The 17,222-nt window shown below is 42.3% G+C and overlaps 1 protein-coding gene across 7 annotated transcripts; it reads right to left on the bottom strand.

Moving 5' to 3' along the window:
- Window positions 1-295: 295 nt before the first annotated feature.
- Window positions 296-13,781, bottom strand: zc3h11a (zinc finger CCCH-type containing 11A). Of its 7 annotated transcripts, none has more exons than XM_075461900.1 (18): window positions 13,675-13,761; window positions 13,336-13,374; window positions 12,176-12,256; window positions 11,546-11,674; window positions 11,326-11,445; window positions 10,800-10,923; window positions 10,538-10,720; window positions 10,367-10,432; window positions 10,113-10,283; window positions 9,558-9,635; window positions 9,387-9,485; window positions 5,578-5,640; window positions 4,983-5,486; window positions 4,733-4,806; window positions 4,141-4,645; window positions 3,768-3,913; window positions 3,250-3,452; window positions 296-1,541 (listed from the first exon to the last, which is right to left on the bottom strand). In XM_075461900.1, the coding sequence occupies exons 4-18, from the start codon at window positions 11,597-11,599 to the stop codon at window positions 1,313-1,315; spliced, it is 2,619 nt and encodes an 872-aa protein (XP_075318015.1). In that variant the 5' UTR covers window positions 11,600-11,674; window positions 12,176-12,256; window positions 13,336-13,374; window positions 13,675-13,761; the 3' UTR covers window positions 296-1,312. The 7 variants fall into 7 exon arrangements, with proteins under 7 accessions (XP_075318015.1, XP_075318016.1, XP_075318013.1 ...); XM_075461901.1 differs by having other exon boundaries at window positions 12,176-12,245; XM_075461898.1 differs by having other exon boundaries at window positions 13,336-13,781.
- Between the last annotated feature and the right edge of the window lie 3,441 nt (window positions 13,782-17,222).

Below are 17,222 nucleotides of genomic sequence, written 5' to 3'. Positions count from 1 at the left end.
TGTTGTCTTCTGGTGCCGTTTGCAGCTGAATGTGAAGTGACCAGGATGAGGGTTTTAGTATCTTGTTAAGGAGTACTGTAATAGCAAGTCTGAGTGAGAGATGGAGAGACGGATTGGGGGTTCTGGAAGGTCCAGCTAATTTATCATGGTGGCCATGGTCCCCATTGGCCCCCACCATTGTGTCAGCAATATTGAAGTTATAGTGCCAGTCGATGCTGTGAAGCGAAAACTGAGCTGAAAGGCGAAACTTTTTATTTATATTTATATTATTGACTAAAATAATATTTAAAAAAAGTTACTGGTCATTAAAAGCATTTTTATTTACACAGAAAATTGTACAAGTTACTTTGAAGAGTGAGCTCATGAAAAAGGGTCAGAACAGAGCAAACACACATTAAGACCAGAAACTTTGATCTTTTACCAAAGCACACGATAAACCGAAAGAGAAAAATATCTACTGAAGACAGCATCTGTAAAAATGTTCAATCTGAGAAAGAACATTTCAAAAACATTACAAACAGTCCCTGAGGTGTTCATTAAGTTTGCAGAGTATAGACACATTTATCCCATACTAGTTGTTTAAAAGTATTTCAAATTAAACAGACCTGGGTAAGAACACATTTCAATTAAACATTATAAAAAATAAAATAAAAAAACAACAACTACAGGACAGTGTCAAGGAGAGGATGCCCTCCATGAAGCATATGCACCTGATGGACTCCTCAGGTGCCCAGTTTGCTGTCATGTCCACAGGAGCTTTGAGGACGGGACATTTTAACATGATAACCAGCTGAGCAACGACAGTCCTATCCACTCACACGTACACAAAACCTCAGACACAAATGCTGTAAGTGCAGTAGTATCCATTATTTCTATACTGAGCTTCTTATTCCATATGCAGACACAGTATACAGATATGACTTCTCAAAAATGACATCTTCCAGGTTTTCTCATCAAACTGAAAACACCATCTCTGAAAACAACCTGCGTGCTTTTTAAAAAAAATGTTTGTTTTTTTCATTTTTAGGGCCTGATGAGTTGGACAATGATCATAGAAAGACATGATTAAGAAAGGCAAAGACAAAAATACTTGGTTAAAAGATGATCACCTGGGCAGAAAATTAAAGAGGCTTGTACATGAGAGAAGATGACTAAAATGTAAATAACGAACATCGAACTTAAAGCTTAAACTTAGTTCAGAGTTATACAACTAAATGCCATTTCAAAACTCAGTGGTAGATGGTGGGTGTAAATATAAAGTCATGACAGCAGGAAGTAAGAGTGAGACGGGGCGGCCCGATGACCGGAGCCCTCAGCTGTCAATCATTTCCGACAGTTCCTGCAGCAGGTCATCCTCTCCTATTTCTGGATCCACGTCGTCGTCCTCCAAGTGATCGTCAGTAAACTGGTTGATCAGTTCCTCGAAGTCATCCACAGCCGAGGTGGAGGCAGAGGCGTCGGTGTTGGAGGTAGAGGCTGCGCGGGATGCTGTTACACTGAGTCTTCGTGATTTGGACTGAGCAGGAGTTTTCAGGACGGGACTGAAATAGACAGAAACTGACGTGTCAGTGGGCAACATTGCAAATGAGGAAAGTCAAATATAAATATCATTGGGCCTCATGCAACAACCGTTCGTACGCACAGATTTGTTCTTAAGTCGTGCGTACGAGTGATTTAAGAGAATTTGCGCATTCACCAACCTGTTCGTATTTTCCGTTTTCTTTCAGGTACGAACAGAATTTCGTAAACAGAGCTGTCGCAGGAGTTTCGTAGAATAGTCCGCTGTTATTCCAATCAAGTTTGCTTGACTAATGGATTGTATATTTAATTACTTTGAAGCAATCATAAATAAATATATACAATATACCCCATAATGATGCTGACATTAAATTATGCACTAATTGAAGGTTAATCTGACTCTGTGTATAACAAGGTCAATGGGAAGCGTAACCAGCGGCTGACTTGCTACTAGGCATGTGCTGGTTACCGGTTTCAAGGTATACCACGGTATTAAAAAGTCAAGGTTTCAAAACAACTAAAATTTTCTGTTAAACCGGCTACGGTATGAGCGTTTTTAAAAAAATTTTATGTGACGTCTCGTCAGAGAGAAAGTGGAGGTCCCTCACGCCGTGTGCAGCTGCAGCGTAGTTGTGGCCACTGGAACCTTTCAGAGGGAGATTGGAGACAGATCGGGGGTGTCCCAGTCCTCTGTGAGTCGTGCGCCCCCCCTTGGTCATCAAAGCTCTCATCAGTTTATCACCCATGGTACATCAGATTCTCATACACCGCTGTCCAACAAGTACAAATTAAGAGGGACTTTCATGCCGTGGCTGGACTGCCAATCATAATCGGAGCAATGCACACATATACGCATCAAAGCAGCCATGAGCTGAAGGCCAGGTGGGTGTGTCTCCATACATCTGGGGGGCAAACTGCTCTATGAACGAGGGTCTCCTACTACCTGAACCAGCCCAGGAAGACCAGAAGGTGTGGTTCCAGAAGACCCCCCTCATGGACCACCCCATCAAAGAGCCATCATGATGAGGCAACAACTGATTGCACGGCTTTAGTTGCAGTCATCGAGCGCCTGGCCATGGCGAGACGTTTTTTTTTAAAAGCCATTTTCATATCAAACCATTTCTTTTTTATTTCGGTGACATTTCGAACTACAGGTGACACAGAATTAACAGCACTCGTAATAACTTCCCATTTCTTGGCTTTAGCAGGTCCCGTAATTCCACTGCTGACTCTGCTAAAAATGACAGATTTTCCTTTCTGGATCTCTGAAAGCAGAACTTCAGTCTCAGAGCCCCTAAAGTTGTTCTTTTTGTGCCTTGATGCCATTCTCATGACTCAACACTTCCTGGCACAGGAGAGAGGAAGCACAGCCTTATATGGTATAATTTAGGGCGTGGAGTATGCAAATCTACTATCCTCGTGCACGTGCACTTAAATACGCACGGGTGGCATTCATCATTTACGCAGGTCGTTTACACACTTTTTCTGAAGTTAAGAGCGTTTGTTGAATCTGACGTGGCGTGTTCGTATGAGACCTTCGTACGAAAAACGTGAGAGAAATTTAGAATAAAAATACGAAAATGTTCTTGCATGAGGCCCATTGTCCTCTGTCATGACAAATTTAGAAATGGGATGAAATGCCGGCATATGAGTAGAAATGAATAGTCTTCCTACAGCGGACATGATCTTGTCCACTTCAGCTTTAAAATGAAGCTCTCTGTTGCTCCTTACCTTTGGGGAACTGCACAGGCCTCTCTGGCAGCAGCAACGCTGACAGTTGGCTTGGTTTCTTGGACTGAACTCTGTTTAAAGACAGGGACAGTCTGAAGTTCCTCTCTCACTGGGCTGGAGCTCGATCCCAAATCCAGCAAAGTGGTGGGACTGTGAGGTACAGCAGAGCTCAGCTGAGACTCTGCGTTCAAGGATGGGAACACCTGACAAGCAAAACATGCTGGACGTCACTGAGAGCACAACATTTTCCATTCCCCAACCAACACGTTTTTTTTCAAATACAGATGACATGCAAACTCAAGAAACCCGATTAATCATAGAAAAATCTAAGAGCAACGTGGTAGCTGGATGTATTTAACTCAAAACATCAGACAGTAAAAATGCAGAAAGAGCATGTGAAGACAACACTACATCAGAGGTGAGCGATGCAAGTGTGTCAGAGAACATTTGGAAAAATGGCGTTTGAAAAGTAGTAAACCTCTATGATGCTGATGAAGTGAACTGTGTGTGAGACGTACCTGTCTGTCCTCCTGCACTGCTGAGGTGCTGTTCAGAGGTTTAACAGCAGCCACAGCAGATCGCTCTGCTCCCCTCTTCTTCTGGCCCGGCTTCACCTGCACCGCAGGTTTCATGACTGATGGTTTCACATTCAGTTTAGGCCTCACTGAAAAGAGAGTTGACGGAAAGTTTAAATGCTCCATCATAGAAAAAAGGGCTTTCTCTTTCTCTCTTATGCCTTCTTTGAAGATGATTATTCACACGTATTCTTCTAGTTTTAACAGTGAGGCACATAGATGCATTGCATAGTAATCAGGTTGATCTAAATCCATACACAATCAAGGAAAACTTTGCTTCTCATTTGCATTTATGGCAACATTAGCAATGTAGTACCTTTAGAGTCGACAGTATGTTCTGGGGAACTGGTCTGATTATTGCCCAGTGAATGATCTGTGGGGGATTCTGCAGAGCCAGAAGTTTCCCTGGCTGGCCTGGCTGTTGGCTGTGCAGCGGAGCTCCGAGTGCTTCTGTGTGGAACCTCCCTGGATCTGATCTGGGACTCGGCCTGCTGTGGAGAAGAGCTCTGCTTCACTGAGACTGAGGCCACTGTTGTCAAGGCAGCAGCTGCTGTGTCAGGAGTACTATTCAGAGTTTCTTTGGATGTTGGAGAAATTAGTTTATGAATATGGACTTTGGGGCGTGTTCTGGAGGAAGGTGAGTAAGAGTCTAATGGGGTGAGCTTGATTTTAGGAGTGATCTTCCTCTTTAGGGGGCCACTGGTAGTCTGCTTCTGAGAGGCTTCCGTTGAGCTTGTAGCCTGCTCCTCCATTTCCTGTTTTCGAAGGCGTTTCTCTTGCATGATCTCCTCAAAGGTCTTGACCTTCACTTTGTTACTGGTCTAGAGAGACAGGAAAGATGCCATCACCTTCAGTGAGCAGAGTAAGAACCAACCACAGCTGGTGTTGAAGTGTCATAGCGCCCATACCTCTGGTGCAGCAGCTGGAGAGTTCACTGGCTTCTCCTGCTCTTCAGCACTCTTCTCTGTTGTAATGTTGCCTGCTGTGTTCGACATGAAATTCCAGTCAGAAGCAAAAAAAAAACATGTAAATCTTGACAAGATTCAAACTGTACTTCAATCTGAAAGACATCTGCAGCATCAGAGGTGACAATAACTCTGCAGCATGTTTCTAGTGCTAACACACAGGCACCCAAACAGTGAAAAAGTGCGGTCTTACTTTGGGTTGCCAGCTTCTTGGGCCGCTGTAGTCGAGGTTTCTTGGAACTGCTCTCCTCTGTATCCGAGCTCTTCTTGTCTTCAGCCTCCATGGCCTGCTGCTCCTGTAGCCTCGATGCCTTCTCCCTGCGGATCTCTTCAAGGGTCTTTACTTGAACTTTAACTTTGCCCTTATTTGTGTTCTTAGAACCAGGCCGGCCAATGTCTGACTCCCCTTGACTCTTGCCTTGAGTTTTCTCCACTAAGAGCTCGGGATTGTGCTCCCGTTCCTCCTCCTGCCTTTTCTTCTTAGCCCAGATGGTTTTGACATGGCTGATGGAGGTGTCTCTCACAGAGACGGCTCGCTTGATACCCTTTGTGGCTTCGGCGGGGTTGGTCTTAGACATTTCTGGAGTAAGGGAATCTTTGTGACTCTGAGACTTTGCTGCCTTCTCTTGTTTGATCTCCTCTAGACTCTTGATGTGTATCTGCTCAGGAACTTTTACAGACACCACACTGTTCTCAGCTGCAACACAGGAATAAATAAAGTTTTCATTTACACAAGGATCATCCACAGACCAACTCTAAGCAACATCTGAATTTTTCAGACTTCTTACCTGGGAGTGAGGGTGCAATAGGAGCAGAAAGCAGTCCAAGTCTTTCCTTTACAGGTTTCAGTGCTGGAGAAGCAGAAGAAAGAAGTCTGAACACATCCTGCTTATTTCTAAAGAGACGTTTCCAAGGCAAGTTTATTTGTACAGCACAATTCAACAACAAGGTGATTCAAAGTGCTTTACAGATACATTAAAACAGTAGGGAAAAAAAGCATTAATTAAAAAAAATTTAAATTGTTGTAAATTTTTTAAATTTAAAAAAATAAATTTTAAACAAAAAAGAAAGATATAAGAACAATAGATATAAAATCAGTAGTTAAAAAAATGTGATTAAGTTTTGAAACTCAAGCTTCAGATTTGGAGCTTTATTCAAATGCAGCTGAAAATAGGTGTGTCTTCAGCCTGGACTTAAATACACTGGGTGTTTCAGCTGATCTGAGGCTTTCTGGGAGTTTGTTGCAGACATGTGGAGCATAGAAGCTGAACGCAGCTTCTCCATGTCTGGTTCTGATAGAAGACCGGATCCAGATGACCTGAGGGGTCTGGAAGGTTCATACTGGGTCAGGAGGTCACTGATGTATTCTGGTCCTGGACCATTCAGAGCTTTATAGACCAGCATCAGAACTTTAAAGTCTATCCTCTGATGGACAGGCAGCCAGTGCAAAGACCTCAGAGCTGGACTGATGTGCTCCATTTTTTTGGTCTTAGTGAGGACTCAAGCAGCAGAGTTCTGAATAAGCTGCAGGTGTCTAACTGACTTTTTAGGTAGACCTGTAAAGATGCTGTTACAGTAATTAAGCCTACTGAAGATGAATGCATGGACTAGTTTTTCCAGGTCCTGCTGAGACATCAGGGGCCTCGTACAAAGGGTGCGTACGCACAAAATAGTGGCGTACGCACCTTTTCACGTCAACGATCAGATGTATCAAGAGCGAAAAGACCGTGGAAACGTGCGGTGCCTCACGGCAGCTTCAGGGCTGGCGTACGCACTTTTCTGCAGCTGTTGATTCTTTGGCGACACCTAAGGTGATGTTGGGAAACTGTTATAATAAATAAATGTGAACACAATTAGTCCTCAGACTGTGATGTGCACATCTGAGATACATGAACAATTAATACTGATAAACAATTAACACACCCATGTGTCTGCAATTAGACAAGTGGATATAAAAGCAGCGCAAAGTGGTGCAATGCATACCATTAAAAACAATGGCTGCTTTAGCAGTATTAGAAGACTTTGCAAATGGTGCAATTCGAAGAGAGCGTGTGTTCAGAGACAGAGAGGATTTTCTGGCAAGTGATGGCGACTGACTCATTAGCCGTTTTGAGGGAAATCCTCCTGGAACTGTGTGCAGAGCTGCGGCCGGCGTTGGAGCGCAACACAGCGAGGAGCCATGCGCTGCCTGTGCTCACAGGTGATGTGCACACTGGGGTTCCTATAGCAACCGGGGCATTCCAGAGGGAGCTGGCCAACCGATTGGGACTGTGCCAGTGTACCCTGAGCCGAGCCATGCCAGCCGTGTGGGACAGAATTATCAGCATCTCAGCCAGGTATATCAAATTCTCAACAGGCCAACATTAAAGCTCAATTTGAAGCGAGAGTCGGTTTTGTAATCGGGGCTATCGACTGCGCACACATTGCTATAAAAGCGCCATCACATGATGAATTTGTATGTTAACAGGAAACATTTTCATTCTATCGTTGTACAGATCATATGTGATGTGTAAATGCAATTAACCAACATTGTGGCGAGGTGGCCTGGTTCAACGCCCGATTCATACATTCTGAGTAACAGCATCGTTGGGAACAGACTACAAGCTGGCACTGTGCGCGATGGGTGGCTTCTTGGGGAGTAACTTTATTGTGTAATTGTCCTAATATTATTCCCCGTGACGTGCATTGAGTATGTGCGCCCCCAGTTTCTATCCCGTCTTCACAGCATCATAGTCGGTGGTTAAAGTTAGTTTCTTGCTGTTTTTTGCTGGTTAAACTTCAGCTTAAGATCTTTCTAACAAGCCCCTGATCATCTCTGTGGGCAAATGTTAATAACCCCGTGCGTAAAGTGTGAAATGTCTTCATCAGCCTCACCTTTTCCCCGGCGCACTTCTGCACGTTAATGTATGAACACGTTGTTGTGAGTTACACAAAAACATCTGTATTTACCTTGGGGGTAATCAGAGTCACCCACATGTGCTCCCACCACCCCAGAGAGAGCAGTGTCAGCCATAGTTGCGCCGACCTCTGTTCAAACAGAGCCTGTACAGGGCCTCGGTCTCCTGGTGACATTGTAATGTATATCTGCGTGTCATCTGCATATCTATGGTAGTTTATTTTGTTGTTTTTTTTATAATCTGCGCCAGTGGGAGCATGTAGATGTTAAACAGAAGAGGTCCCAGGATGGAACTTTGGGGAACTCCACATGTGATTCTTGTGTGCTCAGATGTAAAGTTACCTATTGACACAAAGTACTTCTTGTTCTCTAAGTATGTTTTGAACCAGTTTAGTACAGTTCCAGAAAGACCCGCCCAGTTTTCCAGTCGTTTCAGTAATATATTGTGGTCAACTGTATCAAATGCAGCACTGAGCTCTAGTAAAACTTAAGCCCTATTCGGACGGGACTAGTTTAATGGGGGGACCTGGGGTAAAGTAATAATAACCGGGAAATCTAGTCCCGTCCGAACGTGCCATGTCAGTAAAGATAGCGGAGTATGTCGGTAAACTTTGCCGAGAATTCTACCTCCTGTGAAACGGTCCGGAGTATCTACCATAGGTAATACTAATCCCGTGCGAATGCGACCTTCGGTAATAAGTACGGAATATGTCGTCACATCCTTTTAAAGAAAGAAACAATTAGGTGTGTCTGTTTGCAAACATGGAGGTTCTGGATGAAGCGCTGCTTGCAAGCACGCATGGTCGGCGCCATGTCTGTTTACAGATGGGGTTTACGGAAGTGAAATGAAGACGTGCATGGCATCCAGGATGTGACGGTTGTGCGTAACCAACAACTCCTCCCATGTTAGATGAATAGTACAGGGATTTCTTGTCCCGTCCGAATTGGTCATTTCTTCTCCCTGGCGTCGTCTGGTTAACCAACATTACCATACGTCCCCCCATTGAACTAGTCCCGTCCAAATAGGGCTTAAGACTGACATTTTTCCACCGTCTGTATTCAGACACATGTCATTAAACACTTTGGTCAGAGCAGTCTCAGTGCTGTGGTGCTGTCTGAAACCTGACTGGAAGGTGTCATAGCAGTTATTTTGTTTTAAAAAGTAATTAAGCTGTGGAAAAACCGCCTTTTCAATGATCTTACTTAAAATGGGAGATTTGAGATAGGTCTGCAGTTGTTCATTTGTGTCTTGTCAAGATTGTCCTTTTTCAGCAGAGGTTTGATTACATCTGTTTTTAGTGGCTCTGGAAACACACCCGACATCAAGGACAAGTTCACGATCAGTAACAGGTCTGACTCCAAAATCTTTGAGACCCTTTTGAAAAAAGCTGTTGGCAGGATGTCTGACCAGCAAGAGTCTTTGCTGTTAATAGGTTGTCACTGTGTCACGGTGTTTAAACGGGTTTTCGGTGGAGACGGTACATATGCTGAACCTGCTGCTGATGGACCAACTGCTTGTCAAATATTTTGGATTTTGTCTGTGAAGAATTTGGCAAAGTCATTGCAGGCCATGGTGGAATGAAGTTCAGTTGCCACTAACACAGGAGGGTTTGTTAGCCTGTCAGCTGTAGCAAAGATAGGACATCGCTCTTCCCACTTTACCACACCACACATCAGCATAGTTTTTAGTGGAACACTCACCTTTTTGAGGAGGTACCGATGTTTGTTCTACACCCACGACTCTTCCCAGACGCTCAGCCAGACTCTTCCTCAATGAGACACCGTCCCCACTTTTTAAATCTACAATAAGAACATGGGATGAGCTTCTCATTATCAATAACTCAGGCATTTGGAATCTGCAACAAGAGATACCGTTGTTGGGAATCTTTCTTCCAAGTCTTTCTGCCACACTGCCTCTTGGTCTCCCAGCCTCTTCAACAACAAGCGGGCCTAGTTTTAAAGACAGCAGGTTGTTAATGCTTTACCTTAAAGTAGACGTCCGAGGTTAGCATTATTTAGCACATTTTACAGCATTTCTTTTTAAGGTTTCAAGCAGGGACTACCATCATTAGACAGAATACAGAGCAAAACAAGATGCTTCAACGTGACCCCGAGCATGTAGAGGGAGTGTGGAACAAACTAAGGCTGCATACACCATCTGGATCTATTCGAGCTGTCCATGTCCACATTCCAGTCATGATGATGTCCAAACAATGCAACTCTGCCACCATAAATAGTAGCAAAGCCGTCTCTATTAACTGTTACATAAGTAGAAACTTTCTGCTGGCTGGGCTCAGTACCACAGACTTCTCTTCGTGGTGTAAATGCTGCTAGATATATTGATCATTTTGCAGGACTGATTATTTTTGGCCTGGCAGGGGGTGTTGTTGAGCTACAACCATGCACACTGAATTGTTTTTCATTCACCTCTGGACTCTAATAGCACTGGCCGTGGAAATGCCAAGATGTTTTCTTTTTCTCCACTGGCAGAGGTTTCGCCACTCTGGATGGGGTATCCCGCCCTCTTCATGCTGGCCTTCAGGGCCTTCCTAAGCCGGATCTCCTCCAAGGTGCTTACTCCAAAATTTAGTGAATCACCTGTGAAGACACGACATTATTGCACATATAACAAGTGGAATTTGGGAGGATCACAGCTACAGTTTGTGTGTGCACAGCCTCACCTGATCGGGCCAACTTCCTTGGCGAAGGGCCGACTTTTCCATCCTCCCCCTCCTCTGAGAACTGGTCTGCAAACAGACAGACGTGAGTGGCAACAATTAAAGGAAACGTCTCGTCCTCAAGTGATGACTAGTCAAGACCAAGAAGTTCTATTGAGATTAAATCCAGCTCACCATCTTCATCCTCATCATCATCAGCGGGATTGATCACTACTGGCGGGTGGGTGGGGCTGGGTACCGGTTCCTGAGTTTCTGTCTTGATGACTCCTCTGAGCTGAGGATTGGATGTGGTGGGAAGAGGAGCAGTTGGTGGAGGAGCTGGTTCCTCGTGTTTCTGCTCCTCAGTCTTGATCTGACCTGGCAGAATTACAGCCGTTATCAGTCATCATCATGGCAGTCTTAAATTCCTGAGTTTGTAGAAACGAAGTCCACTCACTTTGATCTGGTGGGACAAAGATGCCTTCTATGTAGCGGGGCCTCTCATGAAAGAAAGCACAGTGTGGCTTCTGGCAGCCGGCTGGCTGATTCTCCCAATAACAGGGGATCTCCTTGCGGTTTATCTGTTTCCAGAATAATGAGATTAATAACATAAAATAGTGTGAGCAGATGAGATGGCTAAACAATGGACACGTGTTCAAAAAATGTTTTCAGGTTCTGGGATTCTCATTCTACTCTCACTCTTTAAAATGGATCATGGTATTGTTTCTCAAACTTAACAAGCTATCATTGCTGTTATGGGCAGCAGAAGTTTGTGCTACAAGCCACATGGTACATTGCAGATTTGAAGATTACTACTGAGAAAAAGGAAGTTTGCCTGTCCCTCCCAACGGGTCCAGAGGCAGGAGTGGAGCTCCTGCCCCTGATTCACAGGAAGACTTTTCTCTACCCTTCTTTCATGGCCATTCAAGACAAACACTTGAGGGAGAAGTTTGTATTAAAATTGATGCTTCAGTTTTGCTTACAGTGATCTCCATGTGGCGAAACTTGCAGACAGTACGGAAGCAGCGTCCCTCCTTCCACAGGTTGCAAGTGCTCTCGTTGCCCATGGCTGCCTCGCAGTGTCTGAATGGGCAGCTGTCGCCCTGCACAATTCATCAAACAGTTAAGCCGATATCATTTGACCTATTCACGGGTCATTTCTAACATGTTAGTACATGGTAGGTTTGTGCACAAACTGCTTACTTTAGAGCAGGTGGAATAGTAATAAAAGTAGCAGTCATCTCCATGGTTAGTCATAGTAATGCTTGTATGCGGCTTTAATGGCGGTGGTCACCCAGCAGCTGGTTCTCTTCAGGGCCAACAGGCCTCCCCCTGAGGAAACACCACACAGAAGAGTTACCACAGAACCCTAACCCTAACCCCAGCAGTATAAATGGACCTCTCCATTACTTTGGTTCACTGGGAAATCTTCTACACATGTAGATAAAATACTTAGAGGCCTGTCTGTAGTTCTTTAGTTACATAATGTATCTACAAGCAGTCTATATGAAGAGTTGGTACTGGAATGAAGCATAAGGTCACTTTAATCTGCAGAGATAGTATACAGGTCTAAGAAGCTGTTGGATTGTAGAGTTATTCCTGTCTGAAATAAATCATGCAGTCTTAAAGCCACACTGAAGACAACCCGCAGAGCTGTAGTAACACCTCAGCAGTTCCTGAAAACATCTACAGGGTCTCTTAATTCCTCAGAGAAAGAGCCCAAACATGTCAGTGGCAGGAGCTTAGTGGGAGGGACATATTTCAATTAAAAAGGTCGGTTAACCCTCAAGCAGGTCATTTTCAAAATTTCAGCTGACACAGCTCCATCTTTACCTGACGTGGCTGAGAAGTTGTCCCTCTCGAGTGCACTGCTGGTATGGTTTCTCCGCAATAGTATGGAGTCCTGAAGGAACACTTGATCCATGAGATAAAAGAAAAAGTGGGGTGGGTCGCCCAGAGAAACTCGTCTTCCTATGACATCTCTTTATGAGACTCTCTGAGACATCTTTATCTCCGCCAGACTTCTAAATAGTACCGATAGTGGATGCAACAGAGTCCTTTGTACTTTTTTTTTTTCATTAACTGAAGTGACTAATGAAAGAAACAAACAGGGGGACATAGACATTCTGACAAGGAAAAAATACTTAAACTGATGAGACAAAAAGTGGCAAAAAGAGGGTTGATGTGTGAAAAAAAAAAATTCCTCAGGTTCTTCTTGGACTTTGTAGCAACCTTGGTAACATTTTTGGATGATGGCAGAAGAAAAAATGGGCAGGATACTCAGGCTTTTAAAGATTTTCAGATGTTGTTTAACAATACTGAAGAGGAAAAAACATCTTCTGCATTCTCTTAGGGACAAACTATCCATATCCAGGGATCCCCAAAGAGGGCCAAGAGGGTAGTTTTAAACCTACAAATCAATCAAAGAAAACTCCCCAGAAACTGAAAAGGGTTAATCAGAGACACAAAGACAGCAAACATAGCACATTTCAACAGATGATCATCAACAAGAGACAATTATGCTCTCAATACGGACTCTACCGGTGCTTGAATACATTGAATACATGTGGCTTGCTCCACAGTCCCTCTCTGACACCATCTCTAACCCATAATCATGCATACAATTGTTCACGTCTTAAATTCAGAGCAAATAACTATTAAATTGAGCGTTACTGGAAGACTAGGTGTGGGTTGTCTGTACAGGGGGACCTTCACTCCACTGTGGTGATCAACCTGAACAAATACTCTAGTGTTCATTTTAATGAGCAATGAAAACACGGTCAAAATAAGTCACTTACACTAAAACAGCGATTCGCCAAGTCACAAATTCACGAGAAATGTCTATCAAATAATTCCCTTTCGGCTAGGACAATATTCATTAACGGAACTAGTTGATCAGAATCGGCTTTTCTTGCAGAATAACACCGATAGTACTGTATGTGTAGCGAAAGCCTAAAAACCAAGACAGGAAGGAAAACAAATCACATACTTACTGTAAAATAATTAAGGTGCTCAATGCTAGCTGGGACAACCTACGAGCGATTCCACATAGCGATGGAAAAAAAACACCGTGTAAAAATCATTAACTTATGTCGATTTTTATGTCAAAGTTAGGCTATCGAAGGAATCTTAATGTTAAAAACACCCGATGTGTTGTACTCTCAACACTTTACTCTAGCAAAGGCAACACAACAGAGGCCGCGACCTTCTCTCGAGATAAATGTTAAGATGGCTGTTTATTTAGTTGTTACCTTTGGATTTACTTTGGAACTATAACACTACAATATAACAACCAGATATATGTTTTAAACTCTGTAAACGGTGTTAATTACCAATGTGAGATTTTAACAGATTTTTTTAAAGTTGTGAAATACAGTAGCCGCGTCGTCCCGGGCCGTTGGATGCCGCAGCCGCATCAAGACCAAAGCAAAATGGCGGCGGCAGCATAAGATGACGAGGGAGGGACGCGCGAGACGTTGCGTTCGCGTACAATGGAAGGATCGTACATTTGATTATTCTACTGATGTTTAAACAGCACGCAGGTGCAGTGCCTTTCAACTACAATCTCAACAATAACCTGGATGATAAATTGATACCAATATACTATATGATAATTCATTATATTGGCATCCGTCTAGTCCATGAGGGATATTTTACATTTCTCTTGGATGTTTCTGATGTAATACTGATGTGACAAATGTATGGAAGTTTTTCTGTGCCATCAGAGTTTGAATACGAATTTGTAATATCGAATTTTTACAGCATCAAAATCAGACTTTGAATTTGAAAAACCAACAGTGGAAAAAAAAAATTCAGTGGAAAAAAATTCAACTTCAAAAAATTCAGTGGAAAAAGAACCAGACTCAACATCCGGGTAAACAGGGAGAAGCAATAGATCCCTGTCTCATGAAGGTGGTGAACCGCACATGTGAAAACAACAGCCAGAAGCTATCAGAGGTTGAAATAAGAATCAACGAGGCAGAGCGGTATCAACGCAGATGGAATTTGCGGCTACATGGGATCCCCGAAAACAAACAAGAGAACATTAAAGCCAGAGTTGCCGACATCTGCTGTGCCGTTGTTGGAGAGAATCAGGTCAAAATCAAAGAAGATATCGACATTGCTCATCGTCTGGGTCGCTTTAACGACAAACAGAAGATGCCGAGAACAACCATCATCCGCTTCACCAACAGATCGTCCCGTGACCTGGTGTGGAGAATGGCCAAAAACAGCAGCTTTCTCAAGGATAACAAACTGAGATTCACGGAGGATCTCACCACCGCTGACAAAGCTCTGCGTGAGAAACTTTGGCCAATGATTGAAGCCGCCAAGAAGGAAGGGAAAAAGGCACACTTCGCCGGGGTTCGTGTGATAATCGAAGGAAAAGAGATCCGCGGAATCCAGTCTACTCCTGACCAGATGGACACAGCAAGACCCCCTTGATGGAAGACTACAACACTGTATCCACTACAAGCACATGTACTCTTGCCCTGTCTTTCTTCGAAACCTGCATGATGAGTATTTGTGCTCTCTCCTTAATCCACTTTCCGTACCTGTAGGTACAACATTACACTAAGCACTATTGCCCGAGATTCTTATTTTTTTATTTTCATTTTTTTCCAAATAGTTTTATAACTGTTTATTTGTGCCCTCTTCCATGTGCACTTACTCCATTATTCAGTACAATCCTATTTACAGCCATGTAGTACTCAAGTATTTAAATTCACGTTCTTTCTATTACTGTTGGCTGACTGTGCTAAATATAATTTCTAGATATATATTTTCTTAACTTAAATAAACATATACTGTTCTGAGATGTAGACATAAGCTAAACATTAGTGGGTAAAGTTAATCCACACCCTCTATTCAGATACAGTATAACTCAATGCGATAATGCCTGAGACCTTAATTTCATATTTGAGCCCTCTTCCTTATGCACTTACACTATTATTCAGCACAGTTTATATTTTTATTACTGTTAGTTGATTGTGTTCTTTGTTTTAAGCCTAAACTTATACAGTTCTATGAGGTTTGCGCATAACACTAGTTATCGAAAATATAAACATATTTCTTAAAATTCATTGTTCCTGCAAAAAACGGTTTCACTTATTGAGAGGTGAAAGTTGGTTACTAAGTTCTTAACACTTCCTACATTGTCATTATCAGTTTTTTCTCTAAATGCCAGGGGTTTAAGAGATAACATTAAGCGTAAAGCTTTGTTTTTATTTGCAAAAAAGCAGAAATCTGATTTTCATTTTTTTCAAGAGTCACATACAGTGGTAAATGATGCTTCCTTTTGGAAAACTCAGTGGGGGAATAACCTTTGGTTTTCACATGGATCAGAAAGATCAGCAGGGGTTACTAGCTTACAAAACAACTTAAACGGTGTTGTCCTACACTCAGAAAGTGACCCTAAAGGCCATTACTTAATATTAATCCTTAATGTTGACAACAATATTATCCTTCTTGCTAACATATATGGATATAACTCTAAACCGGAAAATGACTTTTTATTTGATGCTTTAGAATCTAGCATTCTGCACTGGTTGTCAAAGTACCCAAATGCGCTACTCTTTTTGGGTGGTGATTTCAACATTGCTTTGAATGGTTCATTAGATAGATGGCCCCCAAATACTAACAATTCATCTGCTTCTACTCTGTCTACCTTCATGAAAAAGTTTAATCTGGTCGACATATGGAGGAAGAAAAATCCTGACAGTAAATCTTATACATGGAATAATAGGGCTTGTACTTCAATGTCTCGCATAGATTATTGGTTAGTTTCTGATAGCTTAGATGAGAATAACATTACAGCCAATATTATAACAACGCCTTTAACAGATCATAAGGCCGTGTCATTAACTGTTTCCTTTGGCTCTAACACTTCTCACGTATTTAGAGGCTCTTACTGGAAACTTAATAACTCTCTTCTAAAAAATAAATTTGTAATTAAAAAAGTTCAAACTATAATTAATATCCATTGGAACAAAGCTTTAGTTGACAACTGTTTTTTCAGAAACTGGGAACTTTTTAAATTTGAGGTATCAATATATTTGAGAGAATTCGGTGCATCGTTATCAAAATCTAGAAATATCGAAGAAACAAATGTGATTTCTAGAATAATGACACTTACTCAAATTTCTCCTGAAAATTTATCAGAAAATGACTTACAAGAGTTAATTTCACAACAAAGTAAGTTAAATGACATATACAGAATGAAAGCAGAAGGAGCCTTTGTAAGGTCAAGAAGAAAATGGTTGGAGGAGGGGGAACGTAACTCTGCATATTTCTTTCAGTTAGAAAGAGCGCGTGGTAAAAGCAACTCTATTCAAAAACTCAGTATTAATGATATTATCACTGATGATCCTAAAAAGATAGCTAATTATTGCGCCACATTTTATAAATCCCTATATGAGTCACAATATAATGAAACTGAAGCGGACAACTTTTTTGCACACTTCACTGAATTAAAATTAATCGGTGAAGACCAAAAAAATGTTTGTGATAGTCCCTTAACTCCAAACGAAGTTCTGTTTGCAATCAAACACTTAAAGCCTAATAAATCCCCTGGTGTTGACGGCCTAACGTCTGAATTCTATATTACTTTTGCAGAGCAGCTGTCCCCCTTCCTCCATGGTGTGTTTGTAGAGAGCATTGATGAACAAACCCTTCCTCCCACCTTGTGTCAAGGACTCTTAACCCTAATTCCAAAGCCGAAAAAAGATCCTCTCTTGATTGATAATTGGAGACCGATCTGCCTTCTTAACAATGACTACAAAATTTTAGCTCGAATTTTTGCTATTAGAATGAAATCTGTTTTAGATCACATTATTGATGAAACACAAAGTGGTTTCATGAGACATAGACACATAGCTAATAA

Source organism: Odontesthes bonariensis, chromosome 3 (genome assembly GCF_027942865.1).
Source record: "Odontesthes bonariensis isolate fOdoBon6 chromosome 3, fOdoBon6.hap1, whole genome shotgun sequence".
Lineage (NCBI taxonomy): Eukaryota > Metazoa > Chordata > Actinopteri > Atheriniformes > Atherinopsidae > Odontesthes > Odontesthes bonariensis.
The sequence above is the reverse complement of the archived record's forward strand: the minus strand, read 5'-3'. Positions and strand labels throughout refer to the sequence as shown.